This window comes from Sphaerodactylus townsendi, linkage group LG08 (genome assembly GCF_021028975.2).
Source record: "Sphaerodactylus townsendi isolate TG3544 linkage group LG08, MPM_Stown_v2.3, whole genome shotgun sequence".
Taxonomy (NCBI): domain Eukaryota; kingdom Metazoa; phylum Chordata; class Lepidosauria; order Squamata; family Sphaerodactylidae; genus Sphaerodactylus; species Sphaerodactylus townsendi.
The window spans coordinates 112,294,057-112,321,487 of NC_059432.1; the positions used below are offsets into that span (position 1 = coordinate 112,294,057).

Consider the following 27,431-nt stretch of genomic DNA (forward strand, 5'->3'; position numbering starts at 1 on the left):
ATGGAGGAGAAGTCGATCTATGGCTCCCAATCTTGATCCTCTTTGATCTGAGATTGCAAATGCCTTAACAGACCAGGTGCTTGGGAGCAGCAGCAGCAGCAGAAGGCCATTGCTTTCACATCCTGCCTGTGAGCTCCCAAAGGCACCTGGTGGGCCACTGCGAGTAGCAGAGAGCTGGACTAGATGGACTCTGGTCTGATCCAGCTGGCTTGTTCTTATGTTCTTATGTTAAGTCTGTGATGAAACTGCTGCCAGCTGATCGGAGCAACTCTTTGGTTCCACTGGAACAGTATTGGACACGAATCATGCAGAATCAGAACCCAAGACTTCTGTGCAACCAAATGCAACGTGGCCTGCTGCTTTCATATGCAGGAGCTTGAAGAGAGCAAAGCAGAGAAGTGAGGGTGGGGTCAATGTCCTTTTCATCCACCCCCTCCATGCAAGCTGTTTCCCAGAATGCAGCTGGAACCCTCTTCCCAATGTTTGGTTCAAGTAGCCGTGGAGCACATTAGGCAACTGCCTGCCAGCTCCCATTAAACTCCAAGTGATGCTCTACCTCTCCTCTAATGGCAGCTGGATCCGGCCCATCTCGTCAGCCTTGGAACGTTGCCCGGGAGGCACTAAGCCTCGATAAAAGCCCACAAAATCTGGTGGGAGGGGGAGGAGGAGGGCTGAATACCTCCCAGGGGGATCTAGCTGGGAGCACCACGGAGAAAGGGGAAGGTTCCCCAAGACAGGTTGCCTCTCTTGCATTCTCTTTGTCTCTCTCTCTCTGTCTCTCTCTCTCTGTGGTGGGGATGATTGGAGTGCTGTCTCTTTTCTGAGATTGCCCCCCCCTTTTCCAGTGGTGTACCTAGGCAAACTGGAGCCCTGGGCAAAACCTGAGAAAGAAAGAAAACAAGCATTGGCAGGAAGGGGGTGGATTTAAAAGGAAAATCTGGGGAAATGCCTGTGGTCAGGGGGTGCCTGCTGTCAGGGGTGCAATTATTAAGATGGCAGCACCAACATTTCAGAGTATCTTCGTGAGACCCTACTGATGATACTACCCAGGTTTGGTGAAGTTTGGTTCAGGGGGTCCAAAGTTATGGACCCTCAAAGGGGTAGCCCCCATCTCCTATTGGCTCCCCGGCCCAGACAATGGGGGGATGGGGGCACTCCCTTCAACACAGAGGTCATAACTTTGGACTCCCTGAACCAAACCTCACCAAACCTGGGTGATATCATCAGGACAGTCTCCCGAAAAATCCCTGAAATTTCGGTGCTGCTATCCTAAAAACTTCACATATCTGCAGACTCAAAAAACAGAAAAAAACACTAAGAAAATATTAAAAATCCCTGTGAACATTTGCACGGTTTTGCGCCCCCCACAAGGCGGTGCCCAGGGCAACTGCCCACTTTGCCCAATGAGAGGAACTGTAGTCTTACAGCAATGGAGACAGCATGTTGTTTTGGCCAGGAAGAGGAGCAACTCTGCCGTCCCGTTTCTCCCCAAGCCCTTTTATTGACAGTTTACAAGAGGAAAAACAAACAAGGCAGGCAGGCAGGGGAAACACAATACAATGGACAGGGCAAAGAGCACGGGGGTTTGAGCAGAGGATTTGGCAAAATTGAACGTACACATTGGAGCCAGGAGGTCTTGCAACCTCAGCGGTTTCTCCGAATCCACACTTTGGAAGGAGAGGTCAGTCGCGGGAGTGTGAGAGACCCTTTTCCGGCGGTGTGCCCCCGTACTCAAGCATTTCCCAGGCACTCAGGCCCTCCAACACAGAACGCCTCTGTGCGCCATTGTTTGGAGGCAGGCAACAGCAAACCACCTCTGAGTGTCACTTGCCTTGGAAACCCAAGACCCTGACGAGCCACCGCCAGTTCCAAGAGAAAGCCCCGGGCTGAATAGATGCACCCTTTGACTCACTGTGTTGCAGCTCTGGCTGCTGAATCATAAAATGGCAAGCGCTACGCTGCTGAATTATTTTAGCAGACCCCTGGCAACCCCAACATTATGAAACCCGACCAGGGAACCAGGCTGTCTGTCTGTGTCTCTTGGGACACACGACCTGGGTTGCTCCATTATCAGTTTGGGTCTAGACTGATAAATAGGATTGGTCTGATTGGAAGAAGAAAAAAGGAAATTATCTATCAACGAAGGCAAGCAGCAGCCTCCACTTCCTTCAATAACAGAACTCAGGAATTCACAGCACCTGCAGACCTGCCTGTAACATACACAGATCTACTCAGGAGGACATCTCAGGGTGTTCAATAGGATTTATTTCCTGGTAAGCGAGTTGAAGCCTGAAGCCTCAGCAGGAGAGAACTGAGACTGCAGTCAAGGAAGATGCCCTTAACAATATTTACAGACTTGTTTTTCATAGAGAGGGATATTTTATAACATGGGATAGAAAAACTATTAGAAGCTAGAAAAGACTCTTCTACGGACCTTTCCTACTGACTGCACAACTGAGAAATGCAATTCATTTTAACTAAACAGCTCCGTGCAAAATGTTTTTGATGCCAAGGTTTGCACAAAAGATGCATGAAAATAATAGAGTTGGCTCACTACTTGGTAGGAAAAGCCATGCCTGAAATGGTTCAAGCTCCTCCAGGCAAACTCTCATGCAGTGGAGGTCTGGGAAGGGTGGGGGGGCTTGTCTAGGGACTGTGGGGGGGGGAGGCAGAGGGGCCCCAAGTGAATCTCATAATGACTAATGTTGGAATAACAATATCTGGGATGTTCACAGTAGGAGGAAATAAATAAAAACCTGTGGTGAATGGATGGATACCCAGCAAATAAATTCACCAAAGCATGTCATGGAACAGTGAAAAACAGGCAGCCTTTGTTTAAGGTCTGGGAAATTCTAATCTGTGGTATGCACAGAAGAGAAAGAAGAATAGGCCTCCAAGGGACAGCAAGCATGATAAGAGCAGGAGAGAATGGATCCTGTCCCTCTCTGATGAGCCAGCTACACATCACAAGAAGTAACTGCAGCCTGCGATGTCTATCTAGACCAGCAGAGAGAGAGAGAGAGAGAGAGAGAGAGAGAGAGAGAGAGAGAGAGAATTCACCTTCTCTGCAGGGTGCCAGCTCTCCTCTTCTCTGGCACCCCCACAGAGGCAAGCTGGAGCAAACAGACCTTCTCTCCATCTTCCTGAGGCTCTCAGAGACTGGCCGTTGGCAAGAAAGACTAAGAATAGGAGCAGCTAGCTCATACATCTTATCCTCACAACAATCCTGCCAGGTAGGCAAGGCTCGGACACAGCAATTGACAAGCGTCATCCAGCAGGTTACAGGGCTGCAATTCTTCAGGATACTTTCCTGGAAGTCAATCCCAGTGAATAGCCTGGGATCCACTTCTGACTGAGCAGAACTGCTTCGGATGGCTACTTGGGTCTGCAGCCACTGAAGGACGCTGCCTCTTGGAGACCAAGTAAGAGCAATGTAGCTTCAGATGGGTCTGCTCAGAAAGGTCTCTGGCAAACGTCTCCCTTTCCTGCCCCTCACGGATTCACTGCCCAGGCAATGACCATGGGCAGAAATAGAGCTGAGGCAGCCGGGGGGAATTCCTGGATACTTGAGAGCTTTGGGCCTTGAGAGCTTTGGCCCTGGAGATGCCTGGATGGAACCCCTGACCCTTGGCATTTGAGGTAGAAGCCCAGGACTGAGCCGTAGCTGCCGGCCAGGGTCTCACAGCCTCTGAGCCTAGCCCAAGCAGGCATTTAGAGCTCAGGGGGCAGCCGGGAAGCAGGGCTGGGTTCAAGAGAAGCTCCCTTGTACCTTCGCAAAGGGCAGAGGCGTTCCTCTCATTGGGCAAAGTGGGCAGTTGCCCTGGGCACTGCCTTGTGGGGGGCGCAAAAACTGCAAGTTCAGATTCAAGGGAATCTGAAATAGCCAAGTGTCAGGTGAGCAAGACCGTCCGAAATCAGCACAGAAGCAGTGTCCAGAGGGCAGGCTGATAAGTCTACAGTAGGAAAGCTAGATTTGAGTCCGGGGACACCTGTAGAGGACCCCCCCCCCCCATAGCTGAACTTGAGTTCATTCACAAATTCCGAGCAATGACCCCAGGGAGAATAGAGACATAGGGTTTTTATCTCACTACATAACCATTAGTCAAATTGCACATTAGGTGTTATGCAGGGCCTGTAAGACGGAGCTATTCCACCCGGCTTTTGGAGGGGCTGGCCGCGGTTCTATTGCCCCCCATTGAAACCAGAACTAAGCTGCATTTTCCATCTTGGTAGGGCCCTGATTCCATCCTGGGCCCTGCCTTCTCCTCCCTTCTCCTTTGGCCTTTAGACCGGGCGCCTGTGTGTGTGTTTTTACACAACCTTTGTTGTTTAATTGGTATTTATTGTTTTAATTGCTGCTGAATTTTAATGAGTTAGATTTTATGTTATATTGATTTACTGTTCTGGAAACAGTCATGTTGTGAGCCGCCTCGAACCCTTCGGGGATGAGGCGGCCTATAAATTTAATAAATAATAAATAATAAATAATAAATAATAAATAATAAATAATAAATAATAAATATATATATTAACACTGTGCTATCTTGGGAACTCTCTGGTCAATGACCATATTAATAAACTGATTGGTTTATCTCACTACAGATTCTAATGTTCTGCCCCCGGCATTTCTACTCTGCTCTAACCAAGTGGACTATTATCTTCATAGATCCAGCGTGGTGTGGTGGTTAAGAGTGGTGGACTCTAATCTGGTGAACCGGGTTTGATTCCCCACTTCTTCACAGGAGTGGTGGACTCTCATCTGGTGAACCAGGTTTGTTTCTCCACACCTACATTTCTGCTGGGCTAGTCCAAGTTCTCTAAGAACTCTCTCAGCCCCACCTAACTCACAAGGTGTCTGTTGTGGAGAGAAGATGGGAAAGGAGTTTGTAAGTTGCTTTGGGACTCTTTAAAAGTAGAGAAAAGCGGGGTATAAATCCAAACTCCTCTTCCTCCTCCTCTTCTTCTACCAGGGAGAGGTTCCTCTTGGCTGCATGAAAAGAAGTTGGCCTAAAACAGATCCACAAGATCCAATCCATGCTCTACAACCCATCACATACTCCTGAACTTCTGATTGGTTCTTTGGATCTTAAACATTTGCACTCATGAAGGCTAGGAACATGTATTGGTCTCCTTTTTACCTTGCTTGTCATATGAATAAAAACAACCACTATAAAATACTCATCAAAGACCACAATTCAAGAACTCCAATTAGGACTGCCAATTAGTCGAACACAGTCCTAAATACAACCATCTTCATCTGCCTCCTGGAGATCAAAATGGAGGGAGGGGGGGAGATTGTCCTATATAGGTGGGGTGGCCAGATGAGCTTCTTTGATTGGTGGAACAGTCGGAAGGGCCTCTCTCTGTGATCTTGGGCAGGAACATAAGGGAGAAGAGGATCTCTCAGATCCTTCCAGAGTGTAACCTTCTGTACCCTGAGTCATCAGGGATGCTGAGGAAGAAGGTCTCTTCTGGCCACTGCTGATTTCAACAGGACAGTGTTCAGCCGAACAAAGACTCTTTGGCCTAGTTTCCAAACGAGGTGGCCAGCGCTCAAAATGGCACATAGTGAAAGCTACATTTCCTGCTGACAGAGGGAACGGCAACCGTAAGAACATCAGATGAGCCCGGCTGGAACTTATAAACGGCAGAGATAAGAGACACACCAGCTCAGCCCTACCGAATAGCATCTTCCTGGATTCAGTAAAATTTAAACCCAAGTAAGTGCATGTAGGACGGCTGCCTAAATATCTGAAACAAAACCTCACAATACTAGAACCAGGGGGCATCCATTGAAAATGCTGGGGGGAAGAATTAGGACTAATCAAAGGAAACACTTCTTCACGCAACGTGGGATTGGTGTTTGGAATATGCTGCCACAGGAGGGGGTGATGGCCACTAGCCTGGATAGCTTTAAAAGGGACTTGGACAGATTTATGGAGGAGAAGTCGATCTCTGGCTACCAATCTTGATCCTCCTTGATCTGAGGTTGCAAATGCCTTAGCAGACCAGGTGCTCAGGAGCAGCAGCAGCAGAAGGCCATTGCTTTCACCTCCTGCACGTGAGCTCCCAAAGGCACCTGGTGGGCCACTGAGAGTAGCAGAGAGCTGGACTAGATGGACTCTGGTCTGATCCAGCAGGCTAGTTCTTATGTTCTTGTGTTCTTAAAACCCTGTTTCCTACAGCGGCTAAACAAGGACCTCCAGAAAAGCTTTAAGCCAGAATGAAGGTAGTAGACGCCCCCCCCTCCCCCCCCGCCTACACATGGAGGCTCCGTTTGGCCTCCCCCCTCTCTGCTTACATGAAACTGAATCTTACCCCTGGCCCTTTTCGCACAAGAAACTTGCAGTTGTTCTGGGGCTGGAAATGTTCTTCACTGTCATCGCCCCCCCGTCCCCCCCAGCACACCTTTTGGTTCTGAAAATATTTCCAAGCAGCTTTTTCTCCATTTTTTTTAAAAAAAACCCTTTACAATGATTCTTTGGTCTGAAATGTTTCTCATCAGGTGTCCCTCTCAGTGTGGTCATATTTACAACATTTTATCTTTCCCGCTGCCGTTTCCCATGCCTCTGAGCCACTGCCCAACTTTTCACGCCCCCTGATCTCTCTCCTTTCCCCTTCGCCTCTTCATTTTCATCATTCCTGCGGGTTTTTAAAACTGTTTGGTTGGATCCACGAAGCATCGATTGAATGGAGCTGCAGAGGATTGAGGCTGAGAATCAACGGAGCGTAATTTCCATGAATAACTCCCCCCAAAATTTAAAAAACAACAACAACAACCTCACCACAACTGTGAAATGTTTGGAGGAGGTGAGTGCGGACAAACATGGTGGTAAGGAGGGGGCAGGGATGAAAAATGTTCTGGAAACATTCTAGGTGACGTGTTCCAAAAAGACCATGGTCTACTCCAAGTAGCAGCTGCTCTCCAGGCTCAGAGTTTCATGTCACCTGATACCTGGTCCTGTTAACTCCCAAGTAAGTCTGCACAGGACATAAAAACATAAGAAAGAGCCTGCTGGATCAGACCAGAGTCCATCTAGTCCAGCTCTCTGCTACTCGCAGTGGCCCACCAGGTGCCTTTGGGAGCTCACAGGCAGGAGGTGAAAGCAATGGCCTTCTGCTGCTGCTGCTCCCGAGCACCTGGTCTGCTAAGGCACTTGCAACCTCAGTTCAAAGAGGATCAAGATGGGTAGCCATAGATTGACTTCTCCTCCATAAATCTGTCCAAGCCCCTTTTAAAGCTATCCAGGTTAGTGGCCATCACCACCTCCTGTGGCAGCATATTCCAAACATATTCCATATGTTAATGCTTATTCAGACGTTACCTACATCTTTGTTACCTTTAGCATATTCCAAACACCAATCACACGTTGCGTGAAAAACCTGGGACCAAGCAGATGTTCTGTCACAAAGCCCCCCCCCCCCAGGTCAGCTTTAATCTGCCTCTGCTGTTGGCTGTCACTACCACAGGAAGAGGAGGAGGCTCTGGCAGTGTCCTTGCTTTAACTGAGACATAGAGAAGAAGAAGAAGAGTTTGGATTTATATGCCCCCTTTCTCTCCTGCAGGAGACTCCAAGGGGCTGACAATCTCCTTGCCCTTCCCCCCTCACAACAGACACCCTGTGAGGTAGGTGGGGCTGAAAGAGCTCCAAGAAGCTGTGACTAGCCCAAGGTCACCCAGCTGGCGTGTGTGGGAGTGCCCAGGCTAATCTGAATTCCCCAGATAAGCCTCCACAGCTCAGGCGGCAGAGCGGGGAATCAAACCCAGTTCCTCCAGATTAGATACACGAGCTCTTAACCTCCTACGCCACTGCTGCTCCTTGTGTCTGAGGCTGGAAGCTCGTGCAAAGAAGACTCGTGTCTGAGGCTGGAGGCGCCTGCCAAGTGTCTGCTGCCTCAGAGCAGAGCCTGGCTTGCTCGCCTGCCCGGGAGGGGGGCTGAGAGGCTGCTTTCGTTGAGGCGGGTTGGGGGGCACCAGAAGACCGGCCGTAACCCGAACCGTCTGTGGCTTCTCGTGCAGCATTGAGCTCAATGCCAAATCTAAATCGGGAGAGAAAGCGGAAGCTTTGAGTCTCAGAGCCATGTCAGTCGACACCCCCAAGGGCCTCCTCGAAAGGTGACTCCTCCCGCACCAAGGGCAGGGGGGTCATTTCTCTGCCTCCGTTCGGTGCACCGGGGCGGCTTATTGTTCACAAGGACTCAGAGTCACTGTCATGGGGCTGGTTGGGATCAGATACACAAAAATAAGACCGTCAAGGCACGACCCGCACCCTGAACCTGTGGTGCCCGTTGAAGCCACCTGAAAACCCTCCACATTCTGTCCTGTTTGGCTATGGGGCTGCGGGGGGTGGGGGGCACAAGGAGTTCAGTGGGAGGCCGTTCAGTCCTGGCATGAATTCCTCAGGCTCAGGGAGCAGCAGTGGCATAATGGTTAAAAGCAGGTGCATTCTAATCTGGAGGAACTGGGTTTGATTCCCAGCTCTGCCGCCTGATAGCTTGGTGACTGCACAAAGCCAAGTGCAGGGCTCTGGTCCCTCATGTGAGCTGGTTAAGAGCAGCGGACTCTCATCTGGTGAACTGGGTTGGTTTCCCCACTCCTCCAGGTGAAGCCTGCTGGGCGACCTGAAGCCACTCACAGTTCTCTCAGAACTCTCTCAGCCCCACCTGTCTCACAAGGTGTCTGTTGTGGGGAAGGGAAGGAATTTGTAAGATGTTTTCAGAAACTTTGCAGTTGAGAAAAGCAGGGCATCAATCCAAACTCCTCCTCCTCTTGGTCTTCTTCTTCATCTTGTTGTCATCCTCCTCCTCCTCTCTGTGGGCGGGTCATCTCCACAGGGCTTCTGAGCATGGCCAATAAAATGAACTGCTGGGGACATGAAATCTGGCGTATCCATGGTTTTAGGAACACAGTGACTCCAGCCTGGTGGAAACTCTTTGATGCAACCCCATAGCTACTTTGTGTTGATGGAACGGTTAATGTAGTGTTTTAATGGTTTGGGGTTGAAGGAAATGAGCATAATTAAGTGCTGGGTTGTAATTACAATGTTCAGAAGTCATCTACTAAATTGGAGTCTGTTTTGCCAGTTTGTGTGTGTGTGTGTGTGTGTGTGTGTGTGTAACCTAGCTGTTGTCTGCTGATGTTCTTGCAAAGGATTCAGAGCCGGCGGGCTCCACCTGATGCTACCTTTAAGTCAGCGTGCCCCCTCGGGTCTCTCTCTTCCAACTCTATGATTCTGTGATTAAAAGAGTTGTTGATGACACCTGCCCATTACATATGTTGGCCATATACCTTTTTATAAGCAAAAATGTGTATATGGGGAGTCCTAATTTTGTGCTTTTGCCTCCCGTTCTGTCATTTTGCATTACACCCCACCCCCCCTGCAAAAAAAAAAGACGAGGCCGACGACGACGAAGGGTAGGTCTGGCCCTGCTCCCAAGGCAGGGAAGTTTCCAGCGCTCGGGTCCCACCCCACCCGGTCCCGCCCTCTCCTGTCGGCAGAGGGCGCTCCAGTGCGGGCTCCCCCCGCCCCGCCCCGCCCCGCCCCGCCCCCCCGGCAGAGGCGTCCTCCTTCCGGCCAGGCGCTCCACCAGCTCGGCGTTTTCTGCTGGGGTAACTCCGGAGGCTGGAAGAGGGGGGGGGGGGGAGCTGCGCATGCGCCCCGCCGGCCCGCCCGCCGCCTGCAACTCCTCGGTGCGCACAGCAGAGGCAGCCGAGGGGGCTGAGCGGCCAGTCCTACCTGCAGCACCACCGGCGGCGGACAGCTCCGCTCCGGCTCCCGCGCCACCTCCGGCCAGGTAAGCGCCTCCCGCCCCGCCCGCCCGCCCGCCCCTCGCGCCTCCCCGCCCGCCCGCTGACTGCCCGTGTGTCGTTCGCAGGCTCCGGCTTCCCCGGGGGACAACCAGGAGGCGGCGGAGGCGGCGGCGGCGGCGGCTGCCCCAGGAGGCGGACCCGGCCCAGCTCGCCCCCCGGCGCCGCGCTTGGCTCCCGGCTGGACGCAGCGGCCCGCCGACGCAGCCGCCCCCCGGAAACTTCTCCGCGGCAACTTCCCGGCGCGAGGCCACCGCAGCAGCCATGGAAGGTAAAGGCAGGGGGCGCGCGGCGGCGGCGCGGGGGGGGGGATGCCGGCGGGTCTCAGCCCCAGCGGGATGCAGCAGCGCTTGGGAAGGGGGGGGCGGCCCAGGGAATGGCTGCGGCGCTTCCTTGGGGAGGGGGAAAATCTGGACTCTCAGGGGCACTGGGCAGCCCTCTGGCTGCTGTTGGGGCGGCGCGCCGGACCGGGAGCGAGGCGCTCTTCCGTGGCACGCGGTGGCGGCCGGGGGGGGGCTGGTGTGTGTGTGTGGGGGGGTTGCACTGCGTCTCCTGCCCGCGGGCGCCACCCCGGCCCGGGCCAAGAGGGTAGCCCTGCGGCGGCCGAGGAGGGTCCGTGCCCCCAGACGGCCTCCCTTCCCGACGGGCCGCCACCCCTGGCCCCGGGGCGACCCCCGCTCGGCGCCCGCAGGCGGAGGCTTCGCCGTCTCGGCTTCCGGGACTGACTGACGTGGCCGGGCGCGCGTTGGACCTCCCCGAGACGCGGCCATCGCCCCGAGCTGCGGGCCTGGGCGGGCGGGCGGCGGCGGCGGCCGAGGGGAGCCGTGTGGTGCAGGCCGGGCGGGCGGGCGGGCGGGCGGGGCGGCTGCGGGCAGGCCCTGCGGGGTGGCGGCGGCGGGTCCCGATGGGGGCGGCCCGGCGGGGGGAGCGGGAAGCCGCATCCCGGCCGATCTGCACCGTCACGCAGCCGCCCAACCCTGCCCGCCAGCGCCTGCACGCCCGGGCCCCGGAGCGGGAGGGGGCCGCTCTCCTGCAGGGAGAGGTCCCCTTGGGCCTGGGTCTTGGCTCGGCCCCTCGGGAGCGCTTTCTCCGGGCCAGGGCGGGGACAGCCGGTAGCCGGGCCTCTCCCGGGAAGCCCTCTTGGCAGGCAGGCAGGCAGGCAGGCAGGCCGGGGCGACCTCTGACCGGCTGCAAAGCCAAGCCCGTGTCCAGCGGGGGTTCCTTGGGTGTAGGGAAGGGGCAGAGGCGAGTCCTGCCGTGCGAGGGGGTGGCCAGGACGGCCGTCCGTCCTCAAGAGCCGCCGGGACACCCAAGAGAGGGCCCCGTCCGGAGCCAGGCTGCTCGGAAGAATCACGCCCAGGAAGCGGTTCCAGAGGGTGGCCCCTGCGGGTCTGGCTTGGAGCCCCCGGGCCCCTTAGAGCTCAAGAAGACTTGTGGGGGAAGAAGCTTTCCCGAGCCAAAGCTTGCATCTGAGCAAGGGGGCTTAAACTCCTGCCCGTTGATCCCCTCTTCCCCCCTAAGCCTTGCTGATCTCTGGGGAGCGACTGGATTCAAATCCAACTACCCTCAGATCAGGGGTCTTGGATCACATGGTTGTTCAGGACTGCTGGACCCGTCCGACATTTTTGCTGCTATTCCTGGAAATGTATCTCTACACCAGTGATGGCGAACCTTTTTGAGACCGAGGGCCCAAATTGCAACCCAAAACCCACTTATTCATCTCAAAGTGCCAACCCGGCAATTTAACCTGAATGCTGAGGTTTTAGTTTAGAAAAAACCGGTTGGCTCCCTCTTTCTTCCCCACCCGCTCAAGCAGGGGCCAGCCTGCTCTAGCCTCCAGCAAGCCCCGTGCGCACCGCTCTGTGCCTCTCTAGCATCTCTGCCTCTTCTGCGTGCCCCCCCTCGGGCAGCAGCCACCTGGAGCACAGGCACCAGGCCCATTGTGCTCAGTGGCCCAGGCTAGCCTAGATGTGTGTGTGGGGTGTGTGTGATTTTCCGACCCCCACATGACGAACTGTGTGTCCGCATGCCCACAGAGAGGGCTCCAAGTGCCACCTCTGGCACCCGTGCCATAGGTTCGCCATCACTGCTCTACACCCATGAGGGCCAGCAACTTGACACATAGCCCGAAATTCCTGAGCAGGGGCTGAGAGGGCTGGAAGCGGCTCTGGGCCTGCAGCTGCTTCCAAGACCCAAAACAACCAGCTAGTTTTAAGTTGGACCTGGATGGGTGCCCCAGCGTGGTCTTCCTTAAAACTGCAGGACCACTCATAATGCAGAGGCCCCAAAGGATCCCCCCCACAGTTTCTGCAGGCCCCCACGGATTAGAGCCAGTCTCCCCGCATTTAGTCTATCACCTGCCCTTGTGCTATGATTAACTCCTCCAGCTCTTCCGCCTGTCGCCGTCTCCAGCATTGTGTGTGGGGGTGTTATGTCTGAGACGCTCCCAACTGAAGGCGACCCTCTGAATTAATTGTCTCCAAAATGTTGGGGTCTTGCAGACTGAGGCGGGGGGCTTCCCCCACTGAGTCCACCCATCCTCTGCTTGGCCTCCAACTTTTCTTAGCATGATTGTCTTTGTCCAGTGGGCAGCCTCTTTTCTAGCAGGGAGGGTGGTTCCTCCAGTTTCCAGCAGATCCTGGGGCTAGAGAGGGGCCGTCCCACCTTGGGAACGGGTCAGAAGGGTGGGGTGATGGGTTGCAGTTGATTTTATTATGAAACAGCATCAGGAATAAGCTGAGCTGAGCATCAGGAATAAGCATCAGGAATAAGCATCAGGAATAAGAGTTCCATTGCCGGAACTAACCATAGCCAACATGGCAGCCTCCATTATACTCCATGTCATGACTCTCCAAAGGGGGGGTGGCTCTTGTCCAGCCCCACGGTCTGCTGGGAGAAGGAACTGCCTTCCCCCACCTGGGTCAAAACAACCTCCATTCCACAGGACTGAGAGAGCTGAATTAGCTGACAAGCTGCTAAGGGTCTGAGGGGAGGAAAGGAGGGCGGGAGGGGGTCTGAACAGAAGCAGGGGCCCGGGTCCTGGGGCGCATCATGACAAATCTTTACTTAACAGCAATTGCATTTTATGTATGGTTATACACTGTAAATTATATTTGTAATATACACAAGCCACTGTGCAGCACACGTACGTCACGTGATTTTTTGGTCTGGATTTGGCTAGCTGTCTTGGGCGCGCTTACTCTATTTGCGGATCATGGCCCCCTTGTTTATTCTCGTCTCCAGCATTAACCTCATTTGATTCTCCGTTACAACGTTTTCATTTCTAATTATTAGTATAGGAAATTTCAGAGGACGTTAGTTCACGGGGTCACCAAAGGTTGGAAGCCGCTTGGTGGCACTTCACACACCCGTGTTACTTAATCGATGGCCTTCAAATCTCAGCTAGGAAAGAGAGTGTGTGGAGGACAGTTGCCGGCTTTCCCTTTGGAGTTAGGATGTCATCTCCCCCCTCCCCCAGTGTGGAACGGTGGCCCCCTGTTTTCTGCAGTCTGAGCGAATGGGGCGGTGGTGTTGGGACACAGGGCGAGACTGTTTCAGACCAAAGGTGGGTGGAATATGGGCAGCTGGTGGCTGAGGTCGAAGGGGGCACCGAGTCTTCTCCGGGGTCTGGGGGAGATTGTCCCTTGGGGAACCTCTGCACTGAGCTCTTACAGTGTTTGTTTGCGTCATGGGATTCTTGTTTTACAGAATGGCAATTTATGAGGGGAGGCTGGGGAGGGGAGAGGAAACTTTTGATCATTTTGCTCTCCTGATATTTTCCTGCTGAACACAGCCTCTCTTTTGTTCATTCCAACCCACCCCCCCAACCTGGTCTGTGTTAACATTTTTTCTTGTCCTTCCTTGGTAGAGCCCAGAGCAGCAGCCATGATGCCCCCCCCCATTTCATTCCCTCTGGGCTGTTATTATTATTGTACTGTTTGATACAAATATCATAGCTGCCAGGTCTTTAGCTGGTTGTTGACCACAGCTGCCAGGTCTTTAGCTGGTTGTTGACCTTTCGTTGCAATTCGAGCCCCACGCAGAGGCCTGGGAAGTTGTAATGTATCACTGTAGTTTGGGTGCTGTGTGGTTTCCGGGCTGTATGGCCGTGTTCTAGCAGCATTCTCTCCTGACGTTTCGCCTGCATCTGTGGCTGGCATCTTCAGAGGATCCTAACCATAGCCAACATGGCAGCCTCCATTATACTCCATGTCATGACTCTCCAAAGGGGGGGTGGCTCTTGTCCAGCCCCACGGTCTGCTGGGAGAAGGAACTGCCTTCCCCCACCTGGGTCAAAACAACCTCCATTCCTCTGAAGATGCCAGCCACAGATGCAGGCGAAACGTCAGGAGAGAATGCTGCTAGAACACGGCCATACAGCCCGGAAACCACACAGCACCCAAGTGATTCCAGCCGTGAAAGCCTTCGACACTATCACTGTAGTATTTGTGCGGATCAGGGCTGCCTTCTGAATTTGACAGATGTTGATTTTGTCGATGCGAAGATGTTTCAAGTGTTGCCCTAGTGTTTTCGGGTTGGTGCCCAGCGTGCCGATGACCACCGGGATGACCTCATCTGGTTTATGCCATAGTTGCTGAATCTTGATCTCCAAATCATATTATTATTATTATTATTATTATCGTTACCATGATCATAATTACCTCCACGATCATTCTTTTTCCTTGAAGTGATTATCCTCAGCAGTTGTTTTCACTGACAATATAAACAATAAAGCACGATGATTAGCTTCTTAGTAAGAATTCACAAATCAGATGAATCCAATGGCAAGGAAACAGTCTGCAATGATCAGTGATCAATAAACATGAAAGGAAGGCTAAGTGGAGGGTTTTGCAGAGGCATAAGTCGGAATCAATTCCCAGAGGTCCCTGCTCCTGCCCTTGGCCCGTTCATTTTGACAGACCAGTCCTGTGCCCCAGTATGACCCGTGGCAGCCAGGACGGCTTCTTTTCCGTCTGAACAATGAGCAAGTACCTTCTGCCACAGCGCTGGCAGGCAAGCGATCATTTTTGGAATCATGTAACAGGAGCACCGCTGGATCCTTTGGAACCAGATGATCCTCCGCGTCACTGATTCAAATGGAAACTAGATCCCAGAAGTCTTGTATAGTTTTGTTGACTCTGCCACACCAAAAGGTAATCCATTCCTCAAAACACGTGCCATGATCATTTGAAGAATTGTTCTGTATGCAGTGATGGCAAACCTTTTCGAGACCAAGTGCCCAAATTGCAACCCAAAATCCATTTATTTATCGCAACGTCCCAACATGGCAATTTAACCTGAATACTGAAGTTTTAGTTTAGAAAAAAGCAGTGTGCTCCAAGGCGCACGTTACTCGGGAGTAAGCTAGGTGAAGCAACCGTGCAATGCTTTGAACGGGTAAATCACGACCCTACGAGGGTTTACTCAGAAACAAGGACAGCCTAGATGTGTGTGTGTGTGTGGGTGATTTTCTGCTCCCCCCACATGACGAACTATGTGCGAGTGTGTCCACAGAGAGGGCTCTGAGTGCCACCTCTGGCACGCATGCCATAGGTTCGCCACCACTGTGATAGAGGGAGGGGGGCTGGATCCTAAAGAGTGCCCCCCCCATCTCCCTCAAAGGCAAAACCAGGGACAGTGGCTGATCAGGAATAGCAGCAGGTCTGTTTCTGATAGCTTATTTATGAAAACATTTATAATTCGCCTTTCCTTGTGGTTCAGTGGGGGTGGTTAAACTCCCTGCAACTCTTGAGCTGGTATGTGGTTGGGACTGGCTAACTGACATTAGAGAGCTGAATGGGTCATTTGAGGGTGGTAGGGGGGGATGTGACTAGAATTAACAGAGAATCCTTCAAGCCCCCTAAGTGACAATTCATGGAATACTGTCCTTGGCTGACTTAGTGTGCTATAGAGCTTGGCCAGAGCGTGGACCTAGGCCACGGGAGGTTCAAATCTTGATGTTCTCCTTGGCCAGCCAATCTTTCCGTCCCCTTGGCTTTCCAGGAGCAGGTGAACCAGCTGCGCCACTGTGCCCTCTTTGGATAAAAAAAGGGGGTATGTTGGTAGTGGGTGCCTTCCTGGAACCCAGAAGGCCTTGATCTAACTGGAGAGGGAGATGATTATGTGCCATCTGAGAGTTTTTAAGGATTATATATATATGTGTGTGTATATTTTCATCTGATGTTAGTTTTATGTATTTATCTATTCACTAGATTTTAATGATATATGCTATATCCGTGGTGGTGAACCTTTGGCACTCCAAATGTTATGGACTACAATTCCCATCAGCCCCTGCCAGCATGGCCAATTGGCAGTGGCTGATGGGAATTGTAGTCCATAACATCTGGAGTGCCAAAGGTTCACCACCACTGTGCTATATGTTGTTAGATGCCCTGAACTCTGCTATGGTCGGGGAGAGGGGCAGGATAAAAATCAAATCCGAATCAAAAGACCACAGCAGCACAAGGTGCGAGATTCGGTGCTCTTCTTATTGTATCTGCTAGCAATTACGCTGGTAGTGTGTTTCCCCCAAAATAAGACAGTGTCTTATATTAATTTTTGCTCCCAAAGATGTGCGATGTCTTATTTTCAGGGGATGTCTTATTTTTCTGTGTTCTGTTCGTCAGGCATGCTTCCAAACAAAAACTTTGCTACGTCTTACTTTTGGGGGATGCCTTATATTTTGCACTTCAGCAAAACCTCTATTACGTCTTATTTTCAGGGGATGTCTTATATTCGGGGAAACAGGGTAGGTGACTGACAGCTGAGGGGAAAGGCATAGAAAGGATAAAGGATATTTGTAAGAGGCGGCCATGCGCGGGCACATGTGCACTCTCTCTCTCTCTCTCTCTCTCTCTCTCTCTCTCTCTCTCACACACACACACACACACACACACACACGCGCGCGCACACACACACACACACACACACACTGTAGTTGTGCCAAGAGGAGTGGACTGGGATTCCCATCCCTAACACCGGGGAAGGGCGAGTGAGCATAGACCCCAGCAAGCCGTTGGAAGGCTCTCCGCTGTCCTGCCTTTAATCTTGCATCTCTGCAGCAGGTATGCTGAGCTCCGGGAGGGTGTGGCGACGGTTCCAATCCGGTTCTCTTCTCTGGCTTTGTTTGGCCACGACTAGCAGCAGGTAACTCTGCAGATTAATGAATTCCTCGGCTGCAGAGGAAAAGCAACCAGCCAAGAAAGGAGCCAGAATGACCGACTCGTGCCTGAGCTGGGGGGCTGCCTCTCTGCAAGTGATTGTCTTGGCCCCAAAGCTTCACAAAGCTGTATTCATCTTCTCGAGGTGCCGTGCAGTGTAGGCCCGTTCGGGAGCAGTTCAGGCCAGAGGGAACACTCAGAGTCATACCTGAGTCCAGCACTCTGGAAAAAATGTTTGGAAAATGTCCTCCATCCCCACAAACTGACCGGCAAAACCCAGCAAGTTCTTCAGCAGTGAGTTGGCCCGCATGTGGACTGGGTCAGCATTTTGGGCCCGTTTCAATGACGTCTGCAGAACCACTGTGGTGGAGTGGGTAGGAGTTACGACCCGGACAACCCTGGTTTGGGTCCCCAGGAGCAGCAGTGGCGTAGGAGGTTAAGAGCTCGTGTATCTAATCTGGAGGAACCGGGTTTGATTCCCAGCTCTGCCGCCTGAGCTGTGGAGGCTTATCTGGGGAATTCAGGTTAGCCTGTGCACTCCCACACATGCCAGCTGGGTGACCTGGGGCTAGTCACAGCTTCTCGGAGCTCTGTCAGCCCCACCCACCTCACAGGGTGTTTGTTGTGAGGGGGGAAGGGCAAGGAGATTGTAAGCCCCTTTGAGTCTCCTGCAGGAGAGAAAGGGGGGATATAAATCCTCCTCCTCCTCCTCCTCTTCTTCTTCTTCTTCTTCTTCTTCTAATAGCATTTTGATGGGTTAGGCACAGACTCCGCCCTGTCTCAGTTAGCAAGTAACCATCCATGCACGCGACAGAGTTGCCCCTTCAAGGGTAGATGCCACCCCAAGGGCAGTGGCTGAGGAGCTGCCCTTCTGCCCCAGAGCAGGCAGCCTGGGAAAGGCTGATGTGGGGCTAATTCTGGATTCCCTGGTCGGGTTTTTTTGAGGGGTTTTTGGCTGAGTCCTTTAGGCTGAGTCTCTTCTCCCATTTACCTCCTCCTTTTCTCCCCTGCCCTGTGTGGGGAGAGGCACAAGGGAAAACCGGCTTTCCTTCCGTTGCAGTTGTCATTGTTCAGCCTCTCCAGATGTCTGCCTCGGCCTCGCGTGCCAGGTGCTGCGCCAAGGGTACGAGTGGCACAGTCTCTGCCCAGAAGGTGTCTATGCCGTGCTAGATGGCCAGGAAGAGCCAGGCGCTGGCTACTGGGCCATATGTTTGACCCCCCTGCTCAACATCATTTAGAGAACTGAGTCAGCTGGATTCTAGGAAAAGAATCCACCACCTCCCCCCCCCCCAAATGTGTTGCAGTTATAGGGAATGCAAACCTACGGGGGGGCTAGCAAGCCTCAGGAACGTCCTGTCATCCATCCAAACGGTTCTGTTCAAGAGCCACAGAGTTATCTATCTATCTATCTATCTATCTATCTATCTATCTATCTATCTATCTATCTATCTATCTATCTATCTATCTATCTATCTATCTATCTATCTATCTATCTATCTATCTATCTATCTATCTACCTACCTACCTACCTACCTACCTACCTACCTACCTACCTACCTACCTACCTACCTTATTTATTTATTTATTTATTTTCAGACTTATATACCGCCCAACCCCTGAAGGGCTCTGGGCGGTGAACAACATAAAATTCAGATACAAAAAAACATAAAAATCAAATATCAGTCAGTCATTAAATAACACGAATTAAAACGCAGCAGTTAATACATAATACAACATAGCAATGCCCGCCAGTCCCTCTTAGACCCTCCCGAGAGGAGAGAGAAAAAGGAGTGGGTCCTACAGATGGTAGCCGACCTTGTGGGCCTCTGATCTCCCTTGTCTGGTCTAAGCAAGACTTGTAGGTTCAGGTGGTCTCACAATGAGGGAGCATCCCAGAGGACCACCCCTGCGTAGCTGAGGCAGTGGTAGAAAATGCCCTCAAATTGCAGCTGACTAGTACTGTTTGCATAGAGGTTTTGAGGCAAGGGCTGGTTTTGCATTGGCGTCCTCTGCGTAGCAACCCCGGACTTCCTGCTTCGCTTCTGACCATGAGGCACCTCTGTGAAAGTATCCTGGCAACGAGCTGGTTGGCTCGGTGCTTTTCTAGAAACCAGCCATTCCTTCTCGTGAGGAAAGGCAGCAGATGGGGTGGAGCAGAGGGGCACCTGGGCGCGGCAGAGCAGGCCCGGAGAGTCAGGGGAGGATGAGTTGAAGGAGGAGGGGGAGAGCAGGTGGGGGTGAGGGAAGCATCTTTTTGCAAAGAGGAAAGACTCCAGTCCAGGGGAAGGAGGCCCAGAGCTTGGGCAGCTTTAGGGCAGGCAGAGGAGGAGGGGGATGGGCTGGAGACCCCCAAACAGGAGGGCCGGAGCCTTGAAGCTGATCTGAAGCCTGCCTTGGAGTCAGGAGGGGCAGGGAGGGGCCAGAGCCCCACCAGATGGCAGAAGTTGCTGCCGAGCGTGCAAAAGTCTCTCCGTGGACTCAGCCTTCGGCATCATCCCCCTTCCGTGCTTTTCCGTGGTTAGCAGACATGCCAGCCTCCGGGTGTGGCTGGAAGATCTCCTGCTGCTACAACGGATCTTCTCCAGACCACACAGATCAGTCCCTCTGGAGAAAAAGCTACTTTGGAGGGTGGACTCTGGAGCACTGTGCCCACGGAGGTCCTTGCCCACCCCAAATCTCCAGGAGTGTTCAAAGCAGCAGTGGCGTAGGAGGTTAAGGGGTCATGTATCTAATCTGGAGGAACTGGGTTTGATTCCCGGCTCTGCCGCCTGAGCTGTGGAGGCTTATCTGGGGAATTCAGATCAGCCTGCGCACTCCCACACACGCCAGCTGGGTGACCTTGGGCTAGTCACAGCTTCTCGGAGCTCTCTCAGCCCCACCCACCTCACAGGGTGCTTGTTGTGAGGGGGGAAGGGCCAGGAGATCGTCAGCCCCTTTGAGTCTCCTGCAGGAGAGAAAGGGGGGATATAAATCCAAACTCTTCTTCTTCTTCTCCAAAGGTGGATATGGCAACCCAACCCCTCAACTGCCGCTGGTGGCCAGGGACCTTGTGGCTTCCCTCGCGCCTCACTCCCAGGCCTCTGTCCCGGCTGCCGTCTACTGGCACTGGCAGGATACGTGCCCCTTCTCTACACAACACGCCCTTCAAATGTGCGAAGTGCTGCCAGACCACGCGGCGACCGGCACGGGCAGCTTTAAAACGGCATTTGACAGATTCATGGAGGAGAGGCCCAGCTATGGCTACTAGCCATGGTGACTACAGGGAACCTCCATGGACAGAGGCAGTCAACCTCCGAATCCTGGTGCCAGACGGCAACATCAGGGGAAGGTCTCAGACTCCGTGCCCTGTTGGGTTGGCTGCCGTGTGGGGCAGGATGCTGCACCAGATGGACCACTGACCCAGCAGGGCCCTTTTGGTTTTCTTGCTGCCTGTTTGCGTATCTTTAGGGGAGGGAAGGGGTTGTCTCTTCATTTATTCCCTTTGTTCATTCCCCCCTCATTTCTTCGGGACTATTTTTTCTCCTTCCCTGCCATATATTTGATAGATGAAGTTAATTTTCTGGGTACTTCAAGCCAAAAGGATTTATGAAGAACCATCCGCAGCACTGAATGTTTTATAGACAGTATAGAAAAATGTGTGTGTGTGTGGATCTAAATCATTATGTATGCATTATTAATGCAAAAACATTTTCCTTGAATGTAATGACTGGGAGGGAAGGAGGCTCAGCCTCCTCAACGAGAGCAAGGAAACGGGGAGCCAACTGGCCAGGAATTTTCGGATGACTTCTTGGACCCGATCCAAGGGCTGCATGCCATGAACCTCTTTTAGGGACGTTCCACTTAGGGATTAAAACTTCCTGCTGGCAGGGCCTGGGTCCAGTGGGCCCCTTGGATCAGCCTTCGCTGCTTGGGCCACTCGGTCCAGCCTGCTCCGTCATTCCCCAATGTGTCACCGCAATCCAAGAAGGCTGTTGGCAAACTGGAACAGGTCTGGAGGAGGGTGACCAAAATGGTAAAAGGTCTGGAGTCCATGCCCTATGATAGTGGTGGCGAACCTATGGCATGGGTGCCAGAGGTGGCACTCAGAGCCCTCTCTGTGGGCACGCGCAAACAGAGTCCCCCCCCCACACACATCTAGGCTGGCCTGGGCCACTGGGCTCGATTATTAGCATTAAACCTAAGACCTAGTTTTGGGGAAGCAGTGTAGGTAACCCTGTTAAGCACTGTTAAACCCCACTGATTTTCATGCAAAGAACTAAAGCACGATCCTTTACCTGGGAGTAAGCTCGGTTGCTGGCAATGGGGTTTGCTTCTGAGTAAACCCTCCTAGGGTCGTGATTCACCCATTGGAAGAGTTGCTCGGTTGCTTCAAAGCCAAGCCACCGACTACCACCAAGCTTACTCCCGAGTAACGCACACCTCGGAACCAACCTTTTTTCTAAACTAAAGTATTCAGGTTAAATTGCTGTGTTGGCACTTTGCGATAAATAAGTGGGTTTTGGGTTGCAATTTGGGCACTCCGTCTCAAAAAGGTTCGCCATCACTGCCCTATGAAGAGAGGCTTAGGGAGCTGGGGATGTTTAGTCTGGAGAAGAGAAGGTTAAGGGGGGGGACATGATAGCCATGTTTAAATACTTGAAGAGCTGCCACGTCAAAGGGGGAGCAAACTTGTTTCCTGCTGCCTCAGAGACTAGGACACGGAGTAATGGATTCGAGGTGCAGGAAAAGAGATTCCACCTAAACATTAGGAACAACTTCCTGACCCTGTTCGGCAGTGGAATTCACTGCCTCGGAGTGTGGTGGAGTCTCCTTCTGTGGAGGTTTTTAAAGAGAGGCTGGTGAACATATATTGGCAGTGTTTTGATTGTGTGTTCCTGCATTGCAGGGGGTTGGACTTGATGGCCTTTGGGGTCTCTTCTAACTATGATTCTGTGGCACCCATCAACATCTTTCTTAGGACCCACCAAGTGTTTTAAGAAAGTGGGTGGGGCCAGATGAGTTTTTAAAAAATCCTGCAGGCCTTCTGATAGAAAATCTGGTTGGGCAGATTAAAATGACCGTTGTGTTGGTTTTCTTTGGACTCACTCTGTCCCAGGGTACAGTTGTACCTTCCATGTTGTTGGAGTTAGGAGTGCGGCACCCTCTGCAATTTGGAAATCCATGTAAAACTTTTGAGCCCTCCCTTCATACCAGATAATAAATCTGAATTTTTCCTTTTCCTTTTCTTTTAACTTTTAAAAAATTGTGTATATTTATGGTATTAAAAGATCAAATATGTTGATAATATACAAAAAGTATACGTATATTTTATGCATCTCTGAGTTTCTAAGCTTTTTGTGTTGTCTGCTGGCCTTTGCGGGCTGTCTGGGTTTTCCACAAAACTCCCCTCAGCTTCCCATTTCTCATGTCAGCCCATCATATATCAAAACCGTGTGGAAGGAATAACTGCATTTCTTAAAAATTGTTCCTGTGGGCCTGTGTACTCTCTCTCTCTCTCTCTCTCTCTCTATGTGTGTGTGTGTGCATATGTTTGGCTTTGCTCCCTGTGGGGGTCATTTTGTAGATGCACCCCCCTCCCTATGTCAGAATGCCAGAGGGCCCCCCGGAAAGGTTGGGGATCCCAACTGAGCCCAGCAGAAACAAAATGTCTCCTCCCAAGCAGCTGTACAATCTCTTTGACCAAGTGATTCTCAGAACCCCAACTGACTAGAACAGCGATGGCAAACCTTTTCGAGACTGAGTGCCCAAACTGCAACCCAAAACCCACTACTTTATCGCAAAGTGCCAACACGGCAATTTAACACGAATACTGAGGTTTTAGTTTAGAAAAAATGGTTGGCTCTGAGGCGTGTGTTACTCGGAAGTAAGCTTGGTGGTAGTTGTTGGCTTTGCTTTGAAGCAACCGTGCAACTCTTCGAACGGGTGAATCATGACCATAGGAGGGTTTACTCAGAAGCAAGCCACATTGCCAGCAACTGAGCTTACTCCCAGGTAAAGATTGTGCTTTAGTTCTTTGCATGAAAATCAGTAGACTTTAACAGCGCTTAACAAAGTTACCTACACTGCTTCCCCAAAACTAGGTCTTAGGTTTAATGCTAATAATCGAGCCCAGTGGCCCAGGCCAGCCCAGATGTGTGTGGGGGGGATTTCCCTCCCCCCATGATGAACTCTGTTTGTGCGTGCCCACAGAGAGGGCTCTGAGTGCCACCTCTGGCACCCGTGCCATAGGTTCGCCATCACTGGACTAGAACCTATTTTCTTTTCAACTGGGGAATGCAGCTAATGGAGCACGCAAGGTGGGCGACCAACCATTTAAAATCTAGCTTGTGGTATATGGCTGTTCAATTTAAGTGACCCAGCAGATGCCTTTTGGCCCGAACCTGCAGCCAGATCTGGCCTTAAAGGTCCAACATTGTCAGGGGGCTGAAGACAACTGTCCACATCTGGGTCGTCCCCCTTGACTGGCCACAACCAGCGGGAAGCAGCATGGAGCGGAATGTGAGGAGCAGCAGTGGCGTAGGAGGTTAAGAGCTCGTGTATCTAATCTGGAGGAACCGGGTTTGATTCCCAGCTCTGCCGCTTGAGTTGTGGAGGCTTATCTGGGGAATTCAGATTGGCCTGTGCACTCCCACACACGCCAGCTGGGTGACCTTGGGCTAGTCACAGCTTCTCGGAGCTCTCTCAGCCCCACCTACCTCACAGGGTGTGTGTTGTGAGGGGGGAAGGGCAAGGAGATTGTCAGCCCCTTGGAGTCTCCTGCAGGAGAGAAAGGGGGGATATAAATCCAAACTCCTCCTCCTCCTCCTCCTCCTCTTCTTCTTCTTCTTCTTCTTCTTCTTCTTCTTCTTCTTCTTCTTCTTCTTCTTCTTCTTCTTCTTCTTCTTCTTCTTCTTCTTCTTCTTCTTCTTCTTCTTCTTCTTCTTCTTCTTCTTCTTCTTCTTCTTCTTCTTCTTGTCGGTCGCTGGGACAGCTATGAGGGGCCAGCGATTCAGAGAGCAACCCCAGCAAAGTTGGCCTTGGCAGAGGGGAGGGAGCTGTTTGGGGTAGATGCAGAAGAGCTCTTGATGGCTTTCTGGGCAGAAGGAGCAGTGGGGTGGAAGACTGGGAGGCAGGAGGGCGGGAAGCCGGGCCCAGGAAGGGGGCAGATCATGTGCTGCACAAGGTTGGAGAGAGATGGAGAAGACAGGGGTTGGAGGTTGTGGAGACCAAAAGCCAGCTGAAGGGCAAGAGGGACGGGGACCTGTGGGGCACAGACACCAGAGGAGCATGCAGCCCCTGAGCCAGCCAGGAGGGAGTCGGAGGGCGGGGCTAGAAGGAGAGGGGGGAGGAAAGGGGCGGGGCAGGCAGAGTTTCACTGGAAGGGGGAGATGTGGAGAAGGGCTTGCAGGAAAGCGGCCTGGCAGTGCTCCTCACTCAGGGTCTTCCGTCTTCCCTGAACTCTTGTGTGTGAGGAGCGTGGAGGCTCAAAGCATGTCAAGCTCACATCCATCCGCACCTTCGTCAATCCATCGTGGACCCCAGGCCCCGTTCCTGCGGCCCTAAGAAGGCAGCCATAAGAACCTAAGAACTTAAGAACAAACCAGCTGGATCAGACTAGAGTGCATCCAGTCCAGCTCTCTGCTACTCGCAGTGGCCCACCAGGTGCCTTTGGGAGCTCACATGCAGGATGGGAAAGCAAGGGCCTGCTGCTGCTGCTGCTGCTGCTCCCGAGCACCTGGACTGTTAAGGCATTTGCAATCTCAGATCATCTGTCCATTGCTTTAGAAAACCACTACAGGAGGATTATGTGGCCAATTATTTCCTAGTCTCTGATTTGCCCTTGCTGGACAGAATGTTAGCAAAAGCAGTGACTTCCTGGGCAGTTCCTCTGCCCAGATGCCTTCCAGTCTGCTTTCAGGCCAGACCAGGTAGGGGGCAGAGACGGCCCCAGGGGCCCTGGCGGGAAACCTCTGGCACAACTGCCTCACAGCCGCCTGCGCAACTGTTGAGCGTTCACATTCCACCGCATGCTACTTGCTGCTGGTCCTTCCCAAGAAGGGCAGCTCAGATGTCGTAGATTTTCAAGGTCCCTGGACAGTGTTGAATCTTTAAGGCCAGATCTGTTGGCAGGACCAGCCCAAAAGGCATCAACCGGGTCATCTGAATTTAACATCCATGCTCTAAAACAGGGGTCTTCAAACTATGGCCCTCCAGATGTTCATGGACTACAATTCCCATCAGCCCCTGGCCAAGTGGCAGGGCTGATGGGAATTGTAGTTCATGAACATCTGGGGGGCCATAGTTTGAAGACCCCTGCTCTAAAAGTTCGGTTTAAAATGGCTGGTTGCCTGCTTTGTCTCTGCTTTTACTAAGCTTACTTGGTAGAGTAGACCCTGCCGTCCTGTTGAGACAGTAGAAGTCAAGACAAAAGGATGTAATTTGAGTGGGTTCAGATTGATGTAAACAATTGCTGTGGAGCCCAGGTTTTCTACTGGGTGGGACTTGTAGGGTTCCACAACAGTCAATATTGTCTGCCATGCTCTTTGATCTCTGTATGATGCCCTTGGGAGAAATCCTTTGTGGATGTCACTCATGTTTCGATAACTCCCAACCTCATATTTAAAAGTCCAAATCGTCATGTTATTCTACAGACCAGAGTCTTTGAGCCAGTGGTGGAAGTTACACATTGGCCACCCAGACCACAAGCCCAATGGCATTTCCCGTCCCCAGGGAAAGGGGGACGGGGCGTTCCTTTTGGGACAGAGAGGGAGAGAGCTTGCAAGTGTTCAGGTTACAGAACTGAGGGGATTAGCCAGGAAATGCTGTGAGAAACGTAGAATCTTTCAAAACAAGCCTGCCTTGGCCTTGGGTGTTACAGCGCGGGCAAGCAGACGGCCAGAAACAGTCAACAGGAGAGCGCCTTGGCTGAAAGCTGGAGCGTGTCAAATAAACACACACCCCTCAGTGCAAATGCAGTCTGGGCACCCTTATGGACGCCTCTGGACCCACCAAGCCAAAGGCCTTTGCGATGATCAACTCAGAGCCTGAGAAGCGTCTTCACTGCCTGTACAAATGGCAGGCGCGTCATGCGCGGTGGTGTTCCACTTCTGGGTTAGTCCTGTCCTGTGTGGCTCTCTTTGGCACACAGGACAGAGTGGTCACTGGCTACCTCCCCCCTCCCTGCGCGCTTGTAAAATCCCTGTTTGGACAGCCAAATGCGATCCTTGGCGAAGCCAGTGTAAACCTTGGCTGTGGCTGGGCCGGCCACTTCTGGCCAAAGAGGGAGCTAATGAAATGGGGCTGCCAGCAGCTGCAGCTTGGGAAAGTCCCGGGATTTTGGAGGCAGAGCTTGGGGAGGGGGCAGTTTGGGGAGGGAGGGTGCTGGTCAGCAGCCACGCAGCCCACCCTCCAGAGCGGCGGGAGGGTTAGGGTCTCCAGGGGAGTTTGGAAATCAGTTGTATTTCCAGGAGATCTCCAGGTGCCACCTGGAGGATGGCAGCCCTAAATGGACCAGCCGTTTCTTCTTTCTGACCTGGGAGAGGGAGGGAGAACAGAGAACAGGAGCAGCAGTGGCGTAGGAGGTTAAGAGCTCGTGTATCTAATCTGGAGGTAGCGGGTTTGATTCCCAGCTCTGCCACCTGAGCTGTGGAGGCTTCTCTGGGGAATTCAGATTAGCCTGTGCACTCGCACACACGCCAGCTGGGTGACCTTGGGCTAGTCACAGCTTCTCGGAGCTCTCTCAGCCCCGCCCACCTCGCAGGGTGTTTGTTGTGAGGGGGGAAGGGCAAGGAGATTGTCAGCCCCTTTGAGTCTCCTGCAGGAGAGAAAGGGGGGATATAAATCCAAACTCTTCTTCTTCTTCTGCCCCGAGAGCTCAAAGGGGTGTATGACCCTCCCCACGAAAGGCAGCTAAAAATCTCCCCCTTCAAACTGTGTATTTGAAGATGGGCTTGGTGTGATCCAGAATGATTTCGTGGCATCTTCAGACAATGGGGTGAGAGACCAGGCCTACTCCGCAAGGTGCGTGAGTCTCCCAGGGGATTTCAGGAGCCAACAGCCTTCCAGCTGCAATCTTCCTGGGGCTCTTTCGCAATGTATATAGCCCATTCCCCCCAGAAGGTATTCAAAGCAGTTGACCCTTCGAGCCGCCCAGCCTGAGGGAACCGCATGACAACTTCTCAAAGGACAGAGCCTGGTCTGGGAAACTCCAGAATTTTGGATTCTTTCTCATAGGAAAAACTTCCACTGTGCTGCCAAGTTGGCAGGCTTTGCTTTAAGAAGAGAAGAAGAGTTTGGATGTATATCCCCCCTTTCTCTCCTGCAGGAGACTCAAAGGGGCTGACAATCTCCTTGCCCTTCCCCCCTCACAACAAACACCCTTTGAGGTGGGTGGGACTGAGAGAACTCCAAGAAGCTGTGACTAGCCCAAGGTCACCCAGCTGGCATGTGTGGGAGTGCACAGGCTAATCTGAATTCCCCAGAGA

At 52.5% G+C, this 27,431-nt stretch overlaps 1 protein-coding gene across 1 annotated transcript in view; it reads left to right on the forward strand.

The window, feature by feature from the left end:
- The first annotated feature begins 9,671 nt into the window (after positions 1-9,671).
- The window catches only part of FGF12 (fibroblast growth factor 12), a 262,754-nt gene continuing 244,994 nt past the window's right edge, over positions 9,672-27,431 (forward strand). The window contains exons 1-2 of the mRNA XM_048506241.1: positions 9,672-9,795; positions 9,877-10,079. Of these exons, the coding sequence (XP_048362198.1) occupies positions 10,073-10,079 (7 nt within the window). The 5' untranslated portion in view covers positions 9,672-9,795; positions 9,877-10,072. The remainder of the gene's footprint in view (positions 9,796-9,876; positions 10,080-27,431) is intronic.